Source organism: Delphinapterus leucas, chromosome 6, assembly GCF_059928025.1.
Source record: "Delphinapterus leucas isolate spDelLeu-1000000601 "Yukka" chromosome 6, BTC_Dleu_Yukka2, whole genome shotgun sequence".
Lineage (NCBI taxonomy): Eukaryota > Metazoa > Chordata > Mammalia > Artiodactyla > Monodontidae > Delphinapterus > Delphinapterus leucas.
Window position 1 is genome coordinate 15,532,900 of NC_143134.1, and position 24,632 is coordinate 15,557,531.

Sequence of the window (24,632 nt, forward strand, 5' to 3'; positions counted from 1 at the left end):
TTCTTAATAGAAACATTTTTAAGTTAAAAAAATTTTAAATGCCTCTTGAAAACACTCATGCCCTTACCATAAAATACAATAACAAATTGGCAATTTGGCCTATATGAGTTAAAAAAAAAAAATAGTATTAGCGCCCATCCCCTTCTACAGTAAGTATCCTAAACGGTGCAATAGTATTCATTGCCCAGAGCCTGCTTCTCGATTTTAAACAGTACACCTTGACACCAGCCATGGGCTGTGCTGTTTGTGGAGTGACACAAAGGCGCATCATGGCAATGCCACATAGAAAACACACCAGCAGATCTAGTAACCACACTGGTAGCCTGTAGAAATCTTCAGGATGAAAAACATCAGAGCAAGGTCAAGCTTTGTATTCTTCTTTATTTAAAAATCAGAAAACTATTTTTGTGATGCAACCCACACTTTCCCCTTCTAAGTAGCTTTTCAGATCACTTTCAAATTAACTACAAAAAACCCTTTCTCCCAACAGAAAGGAAAGCTTTTACAGTAAAGTATTGAGTCATCTCCTGGGATCCCAAGATATGCACCTGATATTGAGCATCTGGATAGAAAGGGCAACTCTAATTTTAACCTTAAAGCGCAAAGCTGTCAGTGACTAAGAATCACCAATGTAATTTGAAGGATTCATTTCTTCTTTTATGCTTCTTTGAGGTTCTTCCGGAGGTGGATTTATAGATTTAGAAGGATTAAAGGAAGCCATTCTAGAACAAATCCCTCCAGAGGGCCCCAATTACAAGGTCATGCGAGGAACCTGGTGGAAACTCTGGAAGACTAGGGTCTAAGGGACAAAGGGTCATTCAATTCAGTTGCTTCTTCCCTTCACATGGAAGGAAGGAATTAATTTCTGTTCCTTTAAGATAATTGAGAATAAATTAAGAGAACAACTGTTTTTCAAACTGAACGATTAGAAATATTGTTTCTAATGAGCTTCAAAACCAAATTATCTACTCAAGTATTCATAACAGCATTTATTCCTAAAAACTAAAAAAAGTGCAAATAACCTAAACATTCCTCAGCTGATGAACTGACAAAACAATGTCGTACATTCACACAACGGAACACTGTTTAGCCATGAAATAAAGCATTGACACATGCTACAACATGGATGAACCTTGAAAACATTATGCTAAATTAAAGAAGCCACTCACAAAAGACCACATATTGTATGATTCCACTTATGTGACATATCCAGAACAGGCAAATCCATAGACACAGAAAGTAAATTAGTAGTGGCGTAGGCTGGGGAAGGATTTTTTGTGAGACGCTGAAATGGCCTAAGATTAGATCATAGTGACGGTTGCACGATTCTGAATATACTGCAAAATCACCAAACTGCAATCTTTAAATGAGTGAATTTTATGGTATGTGAAACATATCTCAATAAAGTTGTAAAAAGCAAAAAAAAGACCTTAACACTAGCTGTTTGGTTTTAGCAAATCAAACGTACAAATGTAAGCTTAATTATACTAAGTAGGGAAGGAAACTGTATCAACATAACTATTAAATAATTATCTAGAAGTTCAAATCCAATTACGCCTCAAAAGAAAACAATTCACGCTTCTACCGAGCAGTTACAAGTTCCAAATACATAACACTGTCATTAAGCAGATAGTAGAAATGCCTTTTAATCCTTGACAGCTGTGTCCATGAGATCCATGATCAATTGACTGGAGTTTCACTTTCCAGTGATTTCAGGGGCAGCACATCCTGAGGTAGCTGGAGAAAGTAAGTCTATATATTTAGACAGTAACTGCTTCAGAGGGTTAGCGTAGCTTTTCTGAAGGCTCACCTAAGAGTGTATAGAAAGGCTGTAGTAAGGAAGCTCTCTTTAGAAAATCGTGTTTGGGATTGGTCTAAATTAGGGGGCTGAAGCTGGAAGAGAATAACCAGTGGTCCTTCGAGATTCCCATCTCTATCAATTGAATCCACCTGAAGGGGTACAGCCCAGAAACCTGTATATTTAGACAAGCTCCTCCGGAGGCTGACATGGCAGGTAAGGGATCACAGTCCCGATCACCACCCCTCAGCTCACCAACAGGAAGGCAATTAAAGTAAGAGGTGCTCCCCTTTACTAGTTAGATCATCTCTTTTCTTTCTTTTTTTTAAAAAAATTTTATTTATTTATTTTTGGCCACGCTGTGTGGCATATGGGATCTTAGTTTCCTGACCAGGGATTGAACCCGCGCCCCCTGCATTGGGAGCGTGGAGTCCTAACCACTGGACCGCCAGGGGAGTCCCCTAGATCATCTCTTGATATTCTTAGTTTCCTACCAGTTTATCTTCTTACAGACAAATAAATTGGAAGTGATCATTTTTGACACATTAAAAATCTCTTGAACAGGGACTTCCCTGGTGGTGCAGTGGTTAAGAATCCGCCTGCCAGTGCAGGGGACACGGGTTTGAGCCCTGGTCCGGAAGATCCCACATGCCGCGGAGCAACTAAGCCTGTGTGCCACAACTACAGAGCCTGCGCTCTAGAGCCCGCGAGCCACAACTACTGAGCCCGTGCACCTAGAGCCTGTGCTGTGCAACAAGAGAAGCCACCGCAAGGAGAAGGCTGTGCACCGCAACGAAGAGTAGCCCCTGCTCGCCGCAACTAGAGAAAGCCCACATGTGGCGACGAACACCCAACACAGCCAAAAATCAATCAATCAACAATCAATCAATCTCTTGAACGTTGTGAACATGGGATTAATACATCAGGCATTTTTTATGTTCTGATGGGATAGTAAAGAATTCTTTTAAATTGGGAGATTATCTTTGATAGTCTTTAAAATGTAATCTCCGGTCTTAGTCAAGAGAATAATGGAGCCTTAGGAGTGATATTTAAGTTTAATTTAATACAAACATCACATACTTGTACCTTCTCGGAAATGGTTCCTTCATCTTAACTAAGGAAATGGAAAACTATTATGACTTAAGTCTTCATTCTGTGATTTGTGTGTTTGGACAAGTTTAGGCAGACAGCAAAGGCTCCAGAGGTCCTGCCACCAAACCTACAGCATTGAGAAAACGCTAAAGCCAAGTCAATTCTCCATCTGGCAGTTCCATATGAGCTCGAAAACAGTCCAGTTAGTCCTTCAACTCCACATCATCTAGATCCCTCGGGGTCTGGAATCTCGGGGTTATTTTGACTTTCCCTGGACAGCCGCCCAGGACTCACGAGCTCTTCCTCCGGCCCCTTCAGTTAGCCTGGGCAACTCTGCTCTCGGAACCGTGGAAGTTCAACATCGTCGTCACCAGCTCCGGGAGGTCAAAATCGTGCTTCCACCCCCAGTCCTTCCGGGCGTTGCTATCATCAAAGTTCATTGGCCAACCATCGGCTAGGACAAGATATGGAAGAGGAGCTTAAGTTATTCAGGCTCTAGATTTGCAAAAAGGTCTAGAACATTTTAAATAAAGGATTATCATCCACGAAAGAAACGTCCTATTTGAAATCCCCCCTTGAGCAGAGCAGAGCAGCTATCACGGGCACACACACAGTCACCTTCTTAGATTAGAAGTCTGTCACCTCAGAGGAAAGTCTCATGCAGACCTGTAAGGTGGGGCTGCTGTGCTCAGATGGCACTCACACAGGGGCACAGTCACAGCCTTTGAGAGCCCAGGGCTGCTCTCATACTACACCTGCTTGTTTTACGTTTAAACTGGCAAATGGTGAGGTGAGAACAAGCTGTTTATTTGGACGGTTCTAGTTCACCCACTTTAGACATCATTTCCCAAAACCGTAGCATCTGCTGGCTCTGGTGCAACAGCAGCTCCTTCTCCAGGTGTCGGGCCCCTTGGGAAGGTGCTGAGCTCTCCTTATCTTCCTCCGTTTATGTTCTCAAGGACTTGTGGGGCGGACTGAAGCTTAATTTTGGCCTTGAGGGGTTCTGCAATGGTGTACCAACCTATGGCCTGTCGGACAGGATCCACGTTGTAGGTGATCTGGAATTCTGGAACGTGCTTGAGAATCTCCTGGGCCAGCTCCGCGGGGGTGAAGCTCATGGCATTGACATTGTAAGTCCTCATGGAGAGGGACTCTGCTGGGGCCTCCATGACCTCCAGGGTGGCCCGGAGGCAGTCATCAATGTACATCATCGGGAGTCTCGTGCTGGGTTTCAGGTTGCACTCAAATCTGCCATTCTTGACGGCGTCATGGAAAATCTGGACTGCGTAGTCTGAAAGAGAATCTGGTCTGTGGGTCTTCTCATAACAAAATGGTGAGTGAACCTCTTGCATTAAGGCAGTGGTTCTCAGATGTCTTAGTCTCAGGACCCCTTTATGTGCTTAAAAATCACTGAGGATCCCCAAAGAGGTTTTATTAAGGTGAGCTGTAGCAACATCTACTGTATCACAAATCAACTGAGAATTAAGAAAAATATTTCTGCATTTTAAAATGACAATAATAAACCCACACATTCACATGTATAATATTTTATGTGAAAAAGAACGTATTTTCCAAACAAGAGAAAATTTAGTGAGAAGAACAGCGTGTTTTACATTTTGAAAACCTCTCTACTGTCTTAATGGGCGACAGCGGGAATCTCTGCTTCTGTGTTCAGTCCACTGCGCTACACACATCATGTAGCCTCTGAAAAACTCCACGGTGTACTTGTAAAGGAGAGTGAAGAGGGCAAATAACATCTTAGTACTGATAGGAAAATTGTTTTGACCTCCTGGACCCCTTGAAAGGGTCTCAAGGATTCCCAGGGGTTCCTAGTGCATACTTGGAGATGCATCACATTAATGTAAAATTTTTTAAAGTAACCAAAACCTCTTTTAAAATCCCTCAAATTTTAATTGAAGATATTCAAAGAAATGGGAAGATATCCCATGCTCTTGGACTGGAAGAATTAGTATTGTTAAAATGGACATACTACCTAAAGCACTCCACAGATTTACTGCGATCCCTATCAAATTACCCATGACACTTTTCACAGAACTAGAAGAAATAATCCTAAAAGTTATATGGAGCCACAAGAGACTCAGAATTGCCAAAGCGATCCCAAGGAAAAAGAACGAAGCTGGAGGCACAACCCTCTCGGACTTCAGACAATACTACAAATCTACAGTAAAAAACCCCTTGGATTTTGTCAAGTATCTTTTACGTTGTATCTCAGAAGCCCTCATATGGGAGGGATCTCTAATGTGGGAGTTACTGAATATAACACATGCTCAAGTCCAAAATGATAACAACAACAGTGTGGAAACAGTAGGGAGGGTCCTCAAAAAACTAAAAATAGAACCACCATATGACCTGGGTACATATTCGAAGAAAACGAAAACACCAATTCGAAAAGATACACGCAGCCCAACGTCCCTTGCGGCACTATTTACAATAGCCAAGACATGGAAGCAACCTAAGTGTCCATCGACAGATGAATGGATAAAGAAGATGTGACACACACATATATATATGTGTATACATGCACACACACACACACACACACACACACACACACACAATGAAATACTACTCACTCATAAAAAAGAATGAAATTTTGCCATATGCAACAACATGGATGAACTTGGAAGGTATTTTGCTTAGTGAAATAAGTCAGAGAAAAACAAATAAATGATATCACTTATATGTGGGATCTAAAAAATAAACAGACTAGTGAATACAACAGAAAAGAAACAGACTCCCAGACATAGAGAACAGACTAGTGGTTACCAGTAGGGAGAGGGAAGTGGGGAGGGGCAAGATAGGGGTAGCGGATTAAGAGGTACAAACTACTATGCAGAAACCAAATAAGCTACAAGGATACACTGTACAGACAAGGGAATCTAGCCAATATTTTATAACTATAAATGGAATACAACCTTTAAAAACCGTGAATCACTGTGTTGTACACCTGAAACGTATACAATATTGTAAATTCACTATTACTCGGTAAAAGAAAAAAGAAAAAAATGAAGTTAAGCAGGCCTGGTGCCCCACTCACCAATGACTAATATAGGCTCCTAAACAGACAAGTAACCGACGGCACTAGAGATGAGCAGTAACCCACTCTCATTTTGGGGCAAGCTTTTCTGAAATAAAAGCTAAGACAATCTGGATAATCAGCAAGAAGCACGATGACAAGAGCGGCAGGAGCAATGCTTATGTTCTTTCTGAAGATGCAGAGTCCATTTTAATAGAACTCTCTGTATGAAGAAACAAAGGTATATTCAAAGAAAGAGGCTTTTCTTTTCTGGCCGCACCATGCGGCTTGTGGGATCTTAGTTCCCCGACCAGGGATTGAACCCAGGCCCACAGCAGCGAAAGCACTGAGCCCTAACCACTGGACCGCCGGGGAATTCCCAAGAGGTGATTTCTCATTTGGTGTCTTCCTACATTGTGGGTAACAAACTCGAATGTCAGTTTGACTCCGGCACTGTGGGTGGCCAATCCCACTGGACTTATAGCATCGTCATGAGTTTAAGTTTAAGTCAGTAGGGTTCAATGAGCTTCTCAGATGCACTTCCCAGAAAGGATGCAAAAACTCCGGTCAGCATACGACTAAAAAGACAACAGGTCCATCCCCACTTTGCCCGGCCATTAGAAAGCTTATCTTATGTAAAAAAAGAAATCGAAAATAACACTTACCAGTCGTTCCTCCTCCAGGTTGGGAGTCAGCAGAAATGATTCCAGGATATCTCAGGCATCGGAAATCTAACCCATACCGGTAATAATAATACTACAAAAAAGAGAAAACTTACTTTAAAAAGAATCTTTTAAATCAGGTAGAGCAATGCAAAGAAATAACAGCCTTCTCCTGAAACTTCATCCCATAGTCATATTAAAATCCTCGTAGAACTTCCCTGGTGGTCCAGTGGCTAAGACTCTGTGCTCCCAATGCAGGGGGCACAGGTTCAATCCCTGGTCAGGGAACTAGATCCCACATGCTGCAACCAAAAAAAAAAAAAAAAAAAACAGATCCCGCGCAGCCAAATAAATATTTTTTAAGTGGAAATAAATAAATAAATAAAAATAAATCCTCCTCAAGGAAATGAAGGCTCTAGAATTGCTAACAGTCACTCATTTTTAAGAAATAACCCTGAAGTTTTCATCTTCAAAGAATCGTCGTTCTGCTGATAACGTCACTAGATAACACTGTAAATAACAGATCAGCCGAGAGTAAGGATTTCCAGCCTTTCTTTGGAAGGGAGACCCTGCACACAGTCCTGAACAAATCTCCACAAGCCTGTCCTGCGGTGCAGTGCGGGGAAGAGTACGGGGAAAGATGGTGACTGTGATATATTAGATGAAGGATCAGAAACCGGCTAAAATGTGCTATAGAGTTATAAAGACAAAGCGTATTAATAAATAAAACCAAAAAGATGTCTGAGGTTATTTTAAAATTACCTCTGATAACTACCAATATTGGGAACCTGAAAGAACAGTGCAGTACAAATAAGATGGGCAGCAAACCAAAGATGGGGTGCCATTCGAGGGGCGTGTACGAAGTGTTGTGTTTGCACAGGACTGAGGATTCCTCTGGAGCTGTCGGTACTGACCACTTGGCAAACACACTCAGTCCCCGAGCATTTCTGGGGGCAGAGATTAAGGGAGGGAGAGAGTCCCCTCCAAGGATGAACCAGGTGTTTGAGGCAGAAATAGAAAAGGAAACACTGAGTCATCTTGCCAAGTGATGCTTACCTCGCCCATGAGCTCCGCGTGGACCTTGGACACCCCGTAGATAGTCCTGGGTCTCTGGATACAGAGATCGGGGGCTGGGTTCCGCGGAGAAGTAGGTCCAAACGCCCCGATGGTGCTTGGCACAAACAATCGCAGACCGTGCTCCTCGGCAACGTCCAGGACATTGTGCAGTCCTGAAACAAGCAGATGTCATAAACTGGGAAACCTCTTCCCAAAGAACTGGGAAATCTGGCAGACGGCTCATCTGGGGCAAGATCCAGAGACTCACCAGTGATGTTCACAGCTCTGGCCAGGGATACGTTTGCTTCTCCCACTGCACTGAGCAGAGCGCTGTAATGAAACAGCCAGGTGACACGGTTGTTCACCACGATCTCCCGCAGGTTCTTGTAATCCAGGATGTCGGAATAAATAAACGGGCCTGCAAGGAGCAGTGAAACCAGGAAGTAAAAGAGTTCCGGGCTTGAAAAGCTCAACAGATCTTTTCCCCTCCCCCGCTGACTTTGAATTCCACTGGTACCGACTTGATAACAACAACTTGGACACTCCCCAGCATTTTCCTTACGGAGAATAACAAATCCCAGCCACCCCACGGCTAACAGCAGCTAACGCTTATACAGGACATACACCTGCTGGGTGCTGTTCTAAGGGCTTTCTGTATAGTTAACTCTCACAGCCTTCGAGGCGGATATTTTGTTGATGAGGAAACTGAGGCATAAAGAGGCTAAGTAGCTTGCCAGTATCAAACAGAACAAAATTAAGAACTGGAGTAATGACCAGGCAACTGGCTTGAGTTGCCAAACCTATAGGCACACAGAGATTTCACCCTGCTTAAAAGTTGCATAGGGCTTCCCTGGTGGCGCAGTGGTTGAGAATCTGCCTGCCAATGCAGGGGACACAGGTTCGAGCCCTGGTCTGGGAAGATCCCACATGCCGCGGAGCAACTAGGCCCGCTCGCCACAACTACTGAGCCTGTGCGTCTGGAGCCTGTGCTCCCCAACGAGAGGCCGCGACAGTGAGAGGCCTGCGCACCGCGATGAAGAGTGGCCCCCGCTCGCCACAACTAGAGAAAGCCTTCGCACAGAAACAAAGACCCAACACAGCCCAAAATAAATAAATAAATAGCGTTCCCTTTAAAAAAAAAAAAAAAAGTTGCATAGTTCAGGACTTCCCTGGTGGTCCAGTGGTTAAGACTGCGCTTCCAGTGCAGGGGGCACGGGTTCAATCCCTGGTTGGGGAAGATCCGCATGCCGCGTGGTGCAGCAAAAAAAAAAAAAAAAAAAAAAAGTTGCATATTTTAAAGGAATAGAGAAATGGGTTTACAAAAACAAAAAACCCACCATGGTATAAAAGAACTATAAATTAAGAGTTCGCCACACCTGGTTAGGCTAGAGGCAGAGCCGATTTTTTGTGCCAATTTCCCCCACTTTCAGCAAATGACTGCTCTTCCCCATGGTAAACAGCAAAAGGCTGACACAGAACCAGGAAGAACTGGAATTATAAAAACATCTTTGAGGTGTAGACAACCTGACTAGAGGAGTCTGGGGTCTGTGTGTGTGCACAGTAGTTTAAGAACAAGTTCACGTTGAAATATGAGGATTAATTTCTCCAAAATTTAAAGTTCCTTTTCCTCATTTCAGAACTTGATTTTTGTTTGCTTTCTCTCTGAGCTAAGTTCACTAAAAACTCTGAAAGATAGGAATCAGTTTTATTCCACAGATACTGCTCCAAATAATATCCAAAGATACTATTCCACAACTTCATGTCAAGGTCTGAAGAACTCTCCTGTCCTTGGATCCCTTGAATAAGCAGTAGCTGTACCGTAGGCTTTTTACAGAACTAATGAGGACAAAACCATGAAACATTTTTAAGTGGCACAGGTGTGCCTCAAATACTCCTCTTTCTTTAATTCACAAGCCTGGTTATGAGCGGTGACACCGATTCTGGGAGCTGCCTCTCTAGCTGCTCTGTGAGCCTCGTACCACTAAGGAAGACGTGCTCAGGGGGCTTCCGAATGTCAGACAGAATCACGTTGTCCTTCCCAAATCGTTTCCTAAAGGGAAAATCAAACACACGAGTTGGTACACGGAGGACATAACAGGTCCTATGAAAACAGTCTTTCCAACAGGAACTGTCATGTCCCGTCAGCCTCCAAATCCCTCCTCTTCACACCTTTCTTCCCTCTTGTCCTCAACTCACAGCCCTGCAGTTGCAGCCACACTCAGGGCTGCACCTCCTGCTTCTACCTCAGCCCGTTATCATCCCGGTATCTGTCACCAATTTCTTCCCAGTGCCCCTGAGTTTTTCATTTTGCCTCCCTGTTCTTCTCTCCTCTTATCCTTTTATCCCACTCTCCAAATCCCACACTGTTCCTTTTTAGTTTCTACACATACAATACTTCCCTCTGCCCCCAAACACCTGAAAACCAAGTGATTTACTGGGAGGCAGGTCTTACTTTGCCTAACCTAGGAAAGGCAGAGGGCGAAGGACCAGCTTGGGGGATGCTGAGTCAAGGACCTGAAACAATGTCTGTGATATGAAGAGGCACAATGAAATGCATTCCAAATGGTCATTTACATACGATATCTTAACGTAAGCAAGAGGGGAGAGAAGCAAGAGGGGAGAGAAAAGATTCAATGGTTACATGGGGCCAAAGACAAGCCCTGAAAAGCTCAGAATTTAAATTGAAACTTTGCGAGCTCTTACCTCAAAAAGCTAGCAAGCCCCACTCCAAGTTGGCCAAGACCCCCTGGATAAAGAAGAAAAAAGTGAATCTTTAATCTAAATCTAACCAATTCAATTATTCCCAGTATGTAATAATAGAAGAAAACTCTACTGGCACTCTTAGCTAACTAGGTAAAGCCCCAGGTTGGCCTGATAGAACGGAATTAACTCCTCGGAGCTATGACAGAGATCGGGTACAGGTAAGATTAGTTCCAGAGACAAAAGTGCTCTCCAGCACAGAGTGGCTGAGGGGAAGCCAGCGTACAGGTAAGAAGAGCAGGACCTTCCTGACCTCCTGGTCAGGAAATCACTACGAGCTTCGCCTTTGTTATTTGATGGGCTGTGAAAATTATCTGCTACGGGTACCAGAACACTCAAAGCTAGATATAATAGTTTGATATCAACCTCTGCTGAGATTATGCAGAGCACCCTCCTTCCATTAGACCTGGAGAGGAACAGGAAGGGAGAAAGAAAGAAGGGACAAACCAAGAAGTCACCTGAAAAAAGGGGGAGGTATCTGGATGGGCAAAAGGAGCTGCTCAGAACATTAAAGATGAGTATTACAGCATCTTAATTTGGACGCTTCCAAATGCCATTGATGGAAATGGGAGAGCTAGGGGTCTGGGAGCACATTTAGGGCAATACAAGCTTAGATTCCATTTGGGAGAGAGTAAGAGGCAGGAAGATATGGACAGTGGGATTTCCTGTAAGCGTGTGTTAACATGGGACTGAAACCAGCCCACTGACGGTAACACTGGGCCCTGGAAGATGCTTTGTTGGTGCAGGGAGGAGGGAATCAAACAACACACAGACAAGAAGCTGGGAGAGTCAAGGGGGAAGCGCAGAGGGAACTGGCCTCACTTGAAACCCAGTTACAGCAGGAGAGGAAGAGGAGGTGCCAGTGAAAGAAACACACACACTGAGGAATGTAAGAAGGATAAGGACGTGAAGCCAAGGGATGAAACTCTGGCAAACAGAGGACAATAAAACACGTCAGTCAAATCAGAGGGGGGCTTGAGTCAGCTGGAAGGACTTGCGGACGGACGGTCAAGTTTGCAGTGAGCAGATACAGAACCAGGTGTTGGGTGGCTACGAGGGGAGAGGGGTCAGCGGGCCAGTCCGTGGACAGTAAGCCGCAAGTGTCACGAGGTGATGGTGAGGCGTTCCTCGGGCCCTGGGCAGGCCCTGGCTGTCTCTTCCATACAAATGTGCAGGAACTGCCTGGCCTGAGAAGCCTGGCCAAGGAAAGATGAGCCTGATTCCAGAGGCCACGTTCTATCCACACACCTTGGCTCCCAGGCCATTCCTCGCAGGAAAGGGGAACTGAGTCGCACAGCAGCTTTTTGGGCCTCTTCAGGTTCCCAGATCCTCCCTTCCGACAATAAAAGATTTGGGCAGGGAAACCAAGCCCTGGCAACAGCGGCAAAATAAGGACAGGGGACTTGTGCTATTTCGGAGGGAGCCAGGAGTGGAAAAGGGAGTTTCTGATTAATAAGTGTTACCTGGCGGCATGTTAGACATTCCAAAAACAAATACACCGGCACACAAAGAAAATAACAAAGCCACAAATGTGGAAAAAAGAAAAAAAACCCAACCTGTGATTAAGACACGCGGTTGGTCTGCTTCAGAGAACGAGGTAGAGTGGAAGTTGGCATCCGCTGGAATCTGCTGAGGGGAGGTGCCCAGAAACCGGCTGGGCAGGACAGGAGCCTGGCAGCCACAGGCCGGTCTCTGTAGCATCCGGCTGGCAACCCGCCGCAGCATCCAAACGACCGGCATGATCTCTGCAGACACTGCAACACGAAAGGAGCAGAGTTGAGAAAAGATACATGCACCCCAATGTTCACTGCACCGCTATTTATACTAGCCAAGACATGGAACCTAAGAGTCCATCAACAGATGAATATGGATAAAGAAGATGTGGTGTGTGTGTGTGTACACACACACACACACACACACCGGAATATTACTCAACCATCAAAAAGAATGAAATAATGCCATTTGCAGCAACATGGATGGACCTAGAGATTATCATACTAAGTGAAGTAAGCTAGACAAAGACAAGTACCACATGATATCATTTATATGTGGAATCTAAAATATGATACTAATCAACATATCTACGAAACAAAACAGACTCACAGATATAGAGAACAGACTTGTATCAATAGTTGCCAAGTGGGGAGGCTGGGCAGGGGAGGGAAGGAATGGGGGTTTGGGATTAGCAGAGGCAAACTATTATATATAGGATAGACAAAGAACAAGGTCCTACCGTATAGCACGGGGAACTATATTCACTATCCCGTGACAAATCATAATGGAAAAGGATATGAAAAAGAATATATATATATCTGTATAACTGAGTCACTTTGCTGTATAGCAGAAATTAACGCAACACTGTAAATCAACTATATGTCAATAGAATTTTAAAAAACAAACAAAAGAAGCAGAGTTCAGTATGTAACTGCTTACCCTCCCGACCCCTCAAAACACAAACCCTTTAACCACAACTAACACTAAGATCGCTGGCTCACGAGGAAAGCCACGTTCTGGATTCATGAATCGAGCTAGAGAGACTACTGATTGCACAGACAGGGAGCCAGTCAAGAGCCCGCCCCGTGAGCCCAGCCCTGTGAAAAGGGGATAAACGTCACTGGTGCAAAGTGCAGGCAAACAAAGACGGGCCGAGATTTAGAACTGGAGCCGCACAGGGCTGACACCAACTGGGATCTAAAGTCACGGCGGAGGTTCCTGCGTACAGAGCCGTCCACGGCAGGAACATCATGGATCCCCGCAAAGGCCTCAGATCTTCACAGCTGTAATCACCTGTCCACGTACCATCGAGGAGTGAACAGGTCCCCGATTAAATAACACAGAGCCCTGTGACTCTCGTGCTAACTCAGATGTTATCGGTAGGATGAACCAGACTAGAAAAACAGAGAGTTAAGGTGAAAAGGCCCCCGGCAATACTGAGTAAGCGGTGACTAATTTCTGTTTCACTGCCAACTCTTCAGGAAGGATCATTTAGAAAAGCCATTTTCTCCTCTGTTCCCAGATCATGTATATTTCATTGCAGTCCAGCTCCCCTTCCTAGTCAGCTTTACCCAGGTAAGCATGTCACAAGAGCAGATCAGAGCTGCTCAGTTCTAACAGCGACCTTCCTGCCCCCAAAGCTCAGGCCTTTGCACTCTGCACACTGTCCATGGCCTCCACATCCGTCAGCCGTCAGATTTCCAACAGCACTGGCGGATGAGCCTTCAGAGCGACCCCAGTGCCCAACCCCCTCACAGAGAAGTGGCCAGATCTCAACCATCTTCTATTTTGCATCCTAAAACAAGAAAAAGTAAACCACACTTGGAGACATTTAGGGTCTGAACTTAGCCCCTCAACCCAGTGCCTTGAGTAGGTAACAGTAATTCTCAGTTAAAACCGCCAGAGGTATCAGAAGCTTTCCTGCAATCCCTAAAATCCAGATTATAGAAAACAAAAGGGCAATAGAATCTGCTGAAACCCTATGCTTGAACACCCTTTTGTGAGCCACAGAGGTCCTGTTCTTTAGGACACCGAAATAAGGCGGGGAAGAGCCCCGATGGCTTCTGTCGGGTCAGGGGCTTGGCCCATCAGATCCGCAGCCTGAGACGCAGCCCCGCCAAGGTCCTGAGGCCCTGCATCCCAGCTAACTCTCCCAAACAAGCAGAAGACAACCTTCTGATGGCACATCTCCGGATTGGAACGGAGGTCGCCATAGGAGAGACCCCAGCTTTTCTTCCATCATCCCTTCAAACCATCTTTGTAGCCACTGCTGACACCCGAGACCAGGTAAGAACTTTGATTCTTAAAGTCACTTATTTCAGCAAGTTCAAGAGGATGGCGAGGAAGCCAAGAAGCAGCCAGATTTACCAGAACATCTGAAACTCAAAGACAATTCTCAGTTCCCAGAAGCAAAGTAGTGATGGCCACAGGTGAAGAAGTTTGGTTTTTTTTTTTTTTTTTTTTCTTTTAAAGGTTGAAGACACTGGAGTCTGGGAAAAGGTAAACCCTGAAGACATGAAACAGGGATGTGAAATACGTACGACTCAGTTCATCTTCTCTTTCCCCAGAAGGGGAAAGCATGAAGGAGGCACAAATTCTTAATTGAATATAAAGTATTTTAGTTTAACAATGTGGACAATTCATGCTTGAGTTGGTTCTTATTCCACTACTATTACTAGCTAACATCTGATGTTCACGACAGGCCAGAGGCCTGTGAATGTCTTTCTGAATTATAGCATTTAACCATGGCAAGCACCACCCCTCTCAGGGAACCCAGTTCTTAACCGTCAAGCAGCTCTACTGTCCCTATAATGGGATTGCTTTGATTAACAATGCATGTACATTAAAAACAAACCCAAAAAACCCTCCAACCATCTACCGCATGTAGCTTTTTCAAGTCAAGATTATTATCTTGCCACTGCCAAACTCAATTTAATACTTTTAAGGCAGGAGCTCTCAAATTTTCTGGTCTCTGGACTCTTTTACACTCTTAAAAATTGGGGACTACAGAGAGCTTTTGTTTAAGTGGGGGCCTATCTAACAATGTTTGCTGTAGTAGACAGCAAAACTGAGAAACATTTAACCTATGAATGAGTTCATTTAAAACCAATAAACATATTTTATGAAAATAACTGTATTTTCCAAAACAAAACATTTACTGAGTGGCACTGTTTTACATTTACTTGTCTCTTTGATGTTTTCCTTCATAGAAAACAGCTGGATTCTCACATCTGCTTCTAACTCAGTCTGTCTGCTGCTCTGACTGAAGTAAATGAAGAAAACCAAGACTCAAAGCAAAGCAGTGGGGAAAGGAAGCCGTATTTTGAAAGCCTTTTCAGATAATTCTGGATACTCATCTTGGATATCCAAAACTCAACACATGCTAGTTTCTTCAAGGTTAGTTGCAACGTAGAATCTGAAGCCATTATCAGTGAACTTTTGTACCTGCTACATTAAAACCCACTGGTATATCTAATGCTTTGAACACATCTTTTTTTTAAAAGATTTTTTTGATGTGGACCATTTTTAAAGTCTTTATTGAATTTGTTACAATATTGCTTCTGTTTTATGTTTTGGTTTTTTGGCTGCAAGACATGCAGGAATCTTAGCTCCCGGACCAGGGATTGAACCTGCACCCCCTTCACTGGAAGGCAAAGTCATAGCCACTGGTCCGCCAGGAAAGTCCCTTGAACACATCTTTTACTCCTGCATGGTTTTGTAATTTCATACATTGTTTTTCGGAAAATATTGGTTCAGTAAGTTATGCAGAGCTTCCAACGGTTAACACACTTCACTGTACAATACCCAAAAGTCATACTGGTTGCTCTCACTGATCTCATCAGAAGATTCCTAAGTATTGGGAAGCTGTCAAATTCACGGTAGTGGATACAACTTAACTTGCAACAAATACCTTGGCAGGCTCGCTTGGTTCATTTTTTTAGAAAATGTATGCCGATTATCCAGGTATGAATAACCATCGTTTGTCGGTCATTCTTTCAAGCAAAAATGGTTCTCTATGAAAAACAGGGACCAGTTCGGTTCACAATTCAATCACACAAAAGGCTTTCTCTCAAGACAACCATCATATTTCAATATGGAACAAGTACATCCACTTACCACATGACACGTTAAAAAGATGTCTCTAGGGTCAAGATTTAATAAAATCAGTCATTTCTACTGCTTCATAAAGGGCATTCTTAAGTAAAGCTTTCCATTTTTTAATTTTATTTTTCACTGAAAGTGCATGGCAGTGAAGAATACCATGACTTCTAGTACCACATGGTGCCACTGCCTTGATTCCTGCAAAGGCACCAGTACTTTTAGCAGGTGTGACTTGTGCACCGTCAGTGCAAATTCAACACAGTTGTTCCGGAATAAACCATGAAATTCAAAAAAGTTATTCCACACTGAATACTTTGGCACTATTTGTGTTTTCTGTCAAACGTTCACCAAAAAGATATTCTTTGATAATTCCTTTGGCGCTGATACCAGATAAATACAAACAAAATGGCAAGTGCAACCATGACTACAAATTCTTCCATTTGTAAGGAAAAAATACACTTCTCTGCAAGATACCAAACTAGTCTTCATGTTTGCAGCTAAATCTTTAATTTAACAAGTTACTGTATTATTAGAAAGTGGCAGTGCTATTATTTCTTTCAATGCTTTTTCATCCAAACAAGGTTTTATTGTGTGTTTCTCCAGCCACTGCAATTTGATAACCTATCTTAATAGCTTTTTCTTTTCTAGTTTGGAAAGCTGTACCAAATAATTTTTGCCTTTTAAAGAGCTCATCATATCTACATTTAATTCATTTGTTTTATTTTTCTTTAGATGATGAATGGTTGGTCTAAGAATAATGCTATTGCGACCAAAATACTATTCAAAAAAGTTCTGTGGCATCAGACACATAAGGTAAATTTCTGACATCGGTAAAACTTGACGAAAGCCTTCATATTTTCATGTATTATTTAGTTCTGCACATTTATTTGGAGTAAATTCCTCTTTTCATGAGTCAGAGAACTCCGTTATGTCGTTGTTTCATTTTTTCTTCAGCATTTATACACATGGTACAGCTCTGAGTTGAACAAAATCGAGTCCTCTAATATCCCCCTTTTTAAACCATTGATCTATCCTTAAATATAAAAAATATATAAATTAATATCCTTTTATGTTAGAATAAAATATTAAGTTCAAAAGAATTTTTATACCATTTAAAATTTTAGAAAAGTTTTAAAGTCAAGACTATAAACTTTTTGTTCTTTTTCCATATACCCACAAGACTCAATTTAGGGATTTCAAAGTAATGACTTATTGAAAGAAAACAGGCCCCAGAGATGATAGCAGCTATAACTGCAGGTAGCTAGTAAGAATGCAAAGAAGTACTAAGAACAAACAGAGTTCGTCTCTGAAAATGCACATATTTATACCGTGAGCCTACCATCCTTAGAAGATTCTAGAAACACAAGAGTACACAAGCACACGTCTCATTAGCCATCAGAGGAGAAGCTCATCACAAGCCATTTGGCCTCTAGAAAACTCCACCATACACCTGAGAGAGAAAGAATGAAAAAGGCAGACAGTCTCTTAGTATTTTTTTTTAAATAGCCTTGACTTCATGGACCCTACAGAGGTCTCAAGGAACCCCAGGGCTCCCCAGATCACACTTGAGGACAGCTGTTCTAAAGTAAAACTTGCTTTGCCAAGCTAGTTATTAAACTTATACAGGGGAACGGTCAAAGATGACTGAAGATCAGATGAGAGTCCGTAGACCTTCTCCCCTAAGCACCTTGCTTACTTTAACTCCAAGGGATGAAAAAGAAACTGGCCAACAGACATTCCTCCTTAAATAATGGAGCGTCTCCCCGGCCCAAGCCTCCGTTACATGACTCTTCCCATCTCCCGGCATTTACCCTTTCTGCACTTACCAGAGCAGAACTCTAAGAAAGCAGTGGCATCAGGAAGACAGTGAGGTGATAGAGATACAGACTCAGAGCCCAACTGGCCTTGATTGCTTGGATGTGGGGCAACTTGTGAAGGAATGGAGGAGAATAACACAGCCTTCCAAGTTGTGCTGCTGTAAGCACGGGCTTTCTGGAGGAGCAGGTCAGGTAAGAAGACAAACGAGCTTGGTTTTGGACATGTTGGTTTTAGGTGCCAGGAGCCAGTATGGCTGCCTTTCCCATGGAGCTGTGAGTCCCACTGAGCAGTTCCTAGCAGTGCCTGATGCATGTCAGAACTCAACCACCATGTCAAACAGGTAGGCAGGAAGAAGAAACCAAGAAATAACAGGGGTTTGTCTACATCACAATAAACAGAATGCCCCCTGTTGTCAGAAAACATTACTTCTGTTTCTTGGGGAACAAAACCTTAATTCAATTGCAATTGCTCTGAAGACAGATACTTCTATTTCAGAAATATTAAAAGAAACTCCAATTTGAAATATTGAAAACCAACGAAATAGGCCCTTTCCCTGAGAATGCGCCATCAATTTCCCTTAATATTCTTGCTGTCTTGTGTTTTCCCCAAATTTCTAGCTCTAATCATCCTCAACCACGGAGACAGTAAATAAAGATGTATTAATGTCTCCAGCACATTTAGCATGAAGCTAGAAGCATCCAGCCTCCAACAGATGAATGGATAAAGAAAATGTGGTATATACATACAATGGCATATTATTCAGACTTGAAATAGGAGATCCCGTCACATGCAACAACATGGATGAACCTGGAGGACATTATGCTGAGTGAAATGAACTGGTCACAAAAGGCCAAATGTGGGCTTCCCTGGTGGCACCGTGGTTAAGAATCCACATGCCAGTGCGGGGGACGTGCGTTCGACCCCTGGTCCGGGAAGATCCCACATGCTGCGGAGCAACTAAGCCCGTGCGCCACAACTACTGAGCCTGCGCTCTAGAGCCCGTGCTCCACAACTACTGGGCCCACGTGCCTAGAGCCCGTGCTCAGCAACAAGAGAAGCCACAGCAATGGGAAGCCCGCGCACCGCAACGAAGAGGAGCCCCCGCTCGCCGAAAGCTGCACGCAGCAACAAAGACCCAATGCAGCCACAAATAAATAAATTTATATTTAAAAAGGCCAAATACAGTATGATTCCATTCATATGAGTTATACCTGTTATCTAAAGTAATCAAAAAATTCACAGAAACAGGAAGTAGAAAGGTAGTTGCCAAGGGGTGGGAACAAGGGGGAGGGGATACGAGTATTCAATTAACAGGCATAGCTTCAGTTTTGCAGGATAAAAAAGTTCTAGAGATCCACTGTGAATATACCTGACAGTACTGAATTGTACTCTTAAAAATGGTTAAGATGGTAAATTTTGTTATGTAATTGAAGCCACAACTTAAATTTTTTTAAAAAATCCAGCCCCAAGAAATGGTCAGTGCATACATATACTACTGAGGAGCTAGAAAATTCGCCCAGTGGAGATTAACGCCACCCCAGAGACCCATCAAACCCCCGTCCCGTCCAAACTCCCCAGCCCTTGTCTCACCGAACCCCCTAAATGGTTCTTTTCCCTCTGCTTATAAACCTGCTGAAACCTATTATTCTCCTCCAGCCTTTACCTTTCCTTCCCATCTCAAGGATCTCCAGAGAGTTCCCTGCCCCTCCAAGTGGGGCCTCTTACTCTGCACCCAGTGGAACTGCTTTCACCAAAGGTCAGCCACTGCCCAGTTGACAACTTCCTGGCCCCGGAGACTAATAACGCTTCTAAGACACATTTGCAAGGCAGTCTCCGCTTTACATCCTCCAGTTCATTAAATCATAAAAGCAAACGCGCCCTCTTCATAGTAATGACCCAAGGAAAAATCAGGCACCTCAACTACTGAGCGCTGACGAAGCACCTGCTTTCCTGAACTCTTATTTAAGCCTCAGAGTAACTCTGAAGCTGGGATCTTTTCTCCATTTTGCAGAAGGAATTTTGACGCGCCCAAGGTCGGGCAGATGCTAATTACCAAAAGGAGGGGTTGCAAACCAGGTCCGTTGAGTCTCAAACCCTCCCTCCATCACCCCCACTCTTCTCACTCAAGACAAGAGATAACATCAGGTACCTAAGAGAGAGGACAGAGGAAACATCCTCGTGGTGGCGCAGGGGGCACCTTCCCCGCCGCCCCTCCTCCCCTACAGCTCGGCTACTCCTCCTCACCGCTCCCCAGGAGGAGAGCACCCTCGAGCCGAGGGCGTTCAAGGCCAGACACGGCCCTCCCTCGCTCGCCGTGCGAGCCTGCGTACACTACCTCGCCAAACCTCAAGTTTCCCCATCCTTAGAAAAGGGGAAAATGATCGGACCACCACATTAGACTGCTGGGAGGATTTAATAAAAGCAACTTAGAAAAGCACTTAGCAAACTGCTCAGTCAGTGTAAAGACTCCATCAACCAGCTGGTAAAGTCTAGACTTAAGGTGGGGTTGATCCGAAAGCCAGAAAGGGTCGGGGGAAAAAATCCCGGAGCTCTCAGTGTGAGCTACATAGAGGGTTTTAGAGGGAGATCTGGCTTCGCGGAGCGGGCGCCCCCATACTCCCTATTACGCGCGCCGGCCCGGGAAAGGGAACCCAAGAAGACGCGGGGACTTGGGCCGCACGCGGGTCTCCGGCTTCCGCCTCCCCGCATGGCTGGATAAACCGGTTTTATGAAACAGCCGCTCCCGCCCCTATTCTCTGGCAGGGTGTGCCCTTCAGAAAAGTAGGAAGGGCCGGGAGCCGCACCTGGCGACCCCAGCAGTGCCCCGGCCCTCCCCCGGCCTCCCAGCTCCGCGGTGACTGCTGGGGACCCTCGCTCGCGCTCGGGATCGCTGGGTCTCCAGACCCGCGCCGCGTCACACCGATCGGGCCAGCGGGGGCCATGTGGTCAAGAGGACCTGCACAGTCAGCCTCGGTTCTGAAGAGGCTCAGCCCCCGGGGTCAGCCGCCGGGGAAGCGTCCGGCCGCCTCCGCACTGACCTTCCGACGCAGCCGCCCAGAGGTGCCGCGCTGCTGCGGCGCCGGAGCTGGAGCTGCAGCTGCACGTGGCCAGAAGTCCGGGAGCGCGGAACAGAAAGTGGAGCGCAGCGCGCGCGGCGCCTTTATAGTCTCTGCCCGCAATCCCGCCCCCTGGCGCACCAATCCCCTTCTTCGGTCCGGGCCGCCCTGGCTTGGGCGTCGGATCACCAAGTGGGAGGGCGTCGGTTGCCATGGTAACCCTCCCCGAGGGTCCCAGTAGTGTTCCTGGCGTCTCGCGCCCCTCACGCGGGCTCCGCCTCCGACCCATTTCGGGAGAGCTCGCAGAAGGCTAGGGACGCGTTCGAGCCCAGCGTGCGGCGTCCCCGGCAGCGGCAGAGCCAGCCCGCAGGTCTTCGCGTGGGACCGTCCAGGTGGGGACAGCTCAAGGGCCTCCCAACACAAGGGGCCCGAAGCCCCAGAGCACCGGTCTGTGCTGGCATTTAGCGGCTCAGCAGTGGACTTGAGGAGGAATGCGGGACGCGAAGGGAAAGCTGGAAGGATTGGCAGGGGAAATAGCTCCGGACCGGGGTCGGGAGATACGGTACAAAGAGACCTTGAGAGGGTCATTTCATCTTGGCTTCCCACATGGGAAATATCGCTGTGAAATTAGATGACCTCTAAGGCCACCGGACCAGCAGAGTCAGCATCACCTAGGAGCTTGTTGGAAATGCAGATTTGAGGCTGCACCCCAGAACTGCTGAGTCAGAATCTCTGCGTTGGCGCCCTGTGAGCTGTGTTTTAACAAGCCCTCCAGGTGATGATGATCTGTGCTAAAGTTGAGAAGCGCTGGTCTAGGGGAGTGGTTTCTCAGACCTGGCTGCAGATTAGAATCACCGGGGAGTTCTGGAACCTCCCAAATAAATCAGAATCTCGTCGGCGGGGGAAGGAGGGGCGGCAGGAAGCCCAGGCATAAGTTTTTTTTTTTTAAGCTTCTGGAGTGATCCCCATGTGCTATCAAGGTAAGAACCAAGTGATCCCCATGAGCTGTCATGGTGAGAACCACGGATATACCGTAGAGGCTTGGTCCTCCAAGTGTGGTTCCTGGAGAAAACAACCCCCTCCCAGACCTACTAAATCACAGTCTGCATTTCAAGGGGCTCTCCAAGTGGTTCGTGTGCACGTTAGGGTTTGGAAAAACAGCTCTAAGGCCTCCTCCAACATTAAGAATCCATGATTTTATGAAATATGTCTTTCTGTTTTACAGACTCTTAGAAGGCCCCATTTCCTTTTTTTTTTTTTTTTTTGCTGTACGCGGGCCTCTCACCGCCGTGGCCTCTCCCGCTGCGGAGCACAGGCTCCGGACGCACAGGCTCAGCGGCCATGGCTCACGGGCCCAGCCGCTCCGTGGCATGTGGGATCCTCCCGGACCGGGGCACGAACCCGTGTGCCCTGCATCGGCAGGCGGACTCTCAACCACTGGGCCACCAGGGAAGCCCGAAGGCCCCATTTCTTCAACTTTTTCTCATATGACATGACCTTCATTATGGGTCTCTCTCTAGTGCACTTGAATTTTCAAATTTTAATTAGACTTTTAGCCTCTCAAGAGACGTAGGAGATTATCAAGGCCACTGTGCCCACTTGACAGAGGAAGAGGTAGAGCCCCACCTAGACAGGTGAAGAGATTTCCCCAGAGTCCAGGGGGACCAGAATGCTGCCCCAGCCACTGGGTCACTGCCCTTTCTAATACACCACATCGTACCATTAGGAGTTATTTTTTGTTTTCCTCAAAGATTGTGGTGAGGTCAGAGATGACACTGAACTTGCTTTGAGTGGGTTGCAGACAGGGATGTTTCAGGGTGGAGCAACCCACTGAGGATGCTGCTTGTTTGTGGCGGGGAAGGGGAGGAAGCGTGGCTTCAACCTTTGCTCCTGAGGACAGGGCAAGAGCAAGGCGCGATTACCAAGGGATTGAAAGGTGACGTGGTTTCTGGTGTGGATGAAAAATGTCACCTGCCATATCAGTAAACAAAGGATGTTGCAGACATCAAGCCAGCAGCCATTGCTGCCGCCCCCCCCTCCCCGCGACTGTGCACCCTGAAGGCATATGGGATGGAGAAAATCAGGATACTGGGCTTAGATAGTTAAGGTGCGTTTCAAAGGAATGATTTCAGTTAACCCAGACCCTTGCATCTTCCCATACCTAGAAAAGTGCTAAATTCATTAATGTGAGATGTCCGGTTTTCTTTAACATAATCTTTTGGAAGATTTTTGTTGCAAAAACCCCTGTATACCCTGGTTCCTCCCTGACTTCTTTGGAGCAATCCCTCAGCGCAGTCTGAGAGGCTATCTTCTGGGTTTAAGTCCTCAGAAAATCTGCTAAATAAAACATAATTCTCAACTTTTAGGTTGTGCTTTTTTTTTTTTTTTTCAGTTGACGGTTTTGGTGACCATGAAGGGCCCAGAGCAGACTTGTCTTCTTCACCTGAACTCTACGAGGATCTGGAGCTTGGTACCAGCAGAGGCCTCTTTGGTCCATGCACCTCCACCTCGTCAGAGGGTCCAGACGAATTTGGGTGAGTCTTTCCTGGTTCTTGGACCTCCCATTATTGGCTGATGATCCTAGGTTTTATTCAGTGGTGTTTAAACTCTGGAGGAGTAGGTTATCTTTGAAACTTAGTTTCAAGAGGTACCTGTGTTATCCTCAGTGAAAGACACTGGGAAAATTTTGCTCAGTTTAGACACTGAATGGTTTTTCCTCAGTTGAAAGACTGGGAGGACTTTGCTCATTTGAAAGACACTGAGTAGGGTTGGCCTGGGTAATTAAGTAGAAGACTGGCCTATCATTTTTCCTTGAATTGGCTACTTTAATAGAGTTTGTTAAAAAAAAAAAAAAAAGTTTGTTGGAGTAAAAGTTATCTCAACAAACCAACCTTGGAATGGGAAACAAAGCTTCCAAAACAAAAGAAAAAGGAACAACAGGTTGCCAGTTTCCAACTAATATCCCAGACAGGTTTATGTACGTATAAAACTTACAAGTACCAGGACTTCCCTGGTGGTCCAGTGCTTAAGGCTTCCCCTTCCAATGCAAGGGGTGTGGGTTTGATCCCTCGTCGGGGAGCTGAGATCCTACATGCCTCACAGCCAAAAAGCCAAAACGTAAAAAAAAAAACCCAAGTAATATTGTAACAAATAAAGGCTTTAAAAATGGTCCACTTCAAAAGAAACTTTTAAAACATTAAATAAAAAATAAAGCTTACGAGTACTTATTGGGTTGGCCAAAATGTTCATTCAGTTTTTTCTGTAAGGTGGCTCTAGTAGCACTTAATTGTCTTTAATGTCATTTGAAACAATTATGTTAGATTGTATTGTGACAGCTGTCATATCAGCGTGCATTTAAAAAAAAACATCAAAATTGGTGAATTTTTGTGTAGCCATTTTAATATTGAAGAACAAAACATTTTTGGCATATTATGCTTTATTATTTCAAGAAAGGTAAAAAACACAACTGAAATGCAAAAAAAGATTTGTGCAGTGTATGGAGAAGGTGCTGTGACTGGTCGAACATGTCAAAAGTGGTTTGTGAAGTTTCTTGCTGGAGATTTCTCGCTGGACGATGCTCCAAGACGGTCAGACTAGTTAAAGTTGATAGTGATCAAATTGAGACATTAATTGAGAACAATTGAGAACAATCAACGTTATACCACCTGGGAGATAGCTGACATACTCAAAATATCCAAATCAATCACTGAAAATCATTTGCACCAGCTTGGTTATGTTAATTGCTTTGATGTTTGGGC

At 44.9% G+C, this 24,632-nt stretch overlaps 1 protein-coding gene across 4 annotated transcripts; it reads right to left on the bottom strand.

Moving 5' to 3' along the window:
* Positions 1-361: 361 nt before the first annotated feature.
* Positions 362-20,965, bottom strand: LOC111185424 (L-threonine 3-dehydrogenase, mitochondrial). 4 transcript variants are annotated; one of them, XM_022595036.3, is made up of 9 exons: positions 20,857-20,965; positions 11,962-12,159; positions 10,349-10,391; positions 9,625-9,695; positions 7,914-8,063; positions 7,646-7,818; positions 6,593-6,683; positions 3,912-4,181; positions 2,708-3,344 (listed from the first exon to the last, which is right to left on the bottom strand). In XM_022595036.3, exons 2-9 carry the CDS (start codon positions 12,143-12,145, stop codon positions 3,205-3,207), a joined length of 1,122 nt encoding a protein of 373 aa, XP_022450744.1. In that variant the 5' UTR covers positions 12,146-12,159; positions 20,857-20,965; the 3' UTR covers positions 2,708-3,204. The 4 variants fall into 4 exon arrangements, with proteins under 4 accessions (XP_089768867.1, XP_022450744.1, XP_089768865.1 ...); XM_089912739.1 differs by lacking the exon at positions 20,857-20,965 and adding an exon at positions 17,827-19,368; XM_089912741.1 differs by lacking the exons at positions 2,708-3,344; positions 3,912-4,181; positions 20,857-20,965 and adding exons at positions 362-1,737; positions 17,827-19,376.
* Positions 20,966-24,632: the final 3,667 nt, after the last annotated feature.

Excerpts from the sequence above, each read along its gene's own strand:
- LOC111185424 (XM_089912739.1), bottom strand. The coding sequence starts at position 18,241 with ATGTTTTCTGACAACAGGGGGCATTCTGTTTATTGTGATGTAGACAAA. Across the intron at positions 9,696-10,348 it reads GGGCTTGCTAGCTTTTTGAG|GAAACGATTTGGGAAGGACA; the intron begins GTAAGAGCTCGC and ends TTTTCCCTTTAG. Across the intron at positions 8,064-9,624 it reads TGAGCACGTCTTCCTTAGTG|GCCCGTTTATTTATTCCGAC; the intron begins GTACGAGGCTCA and ends TGCTCCTTGCAG.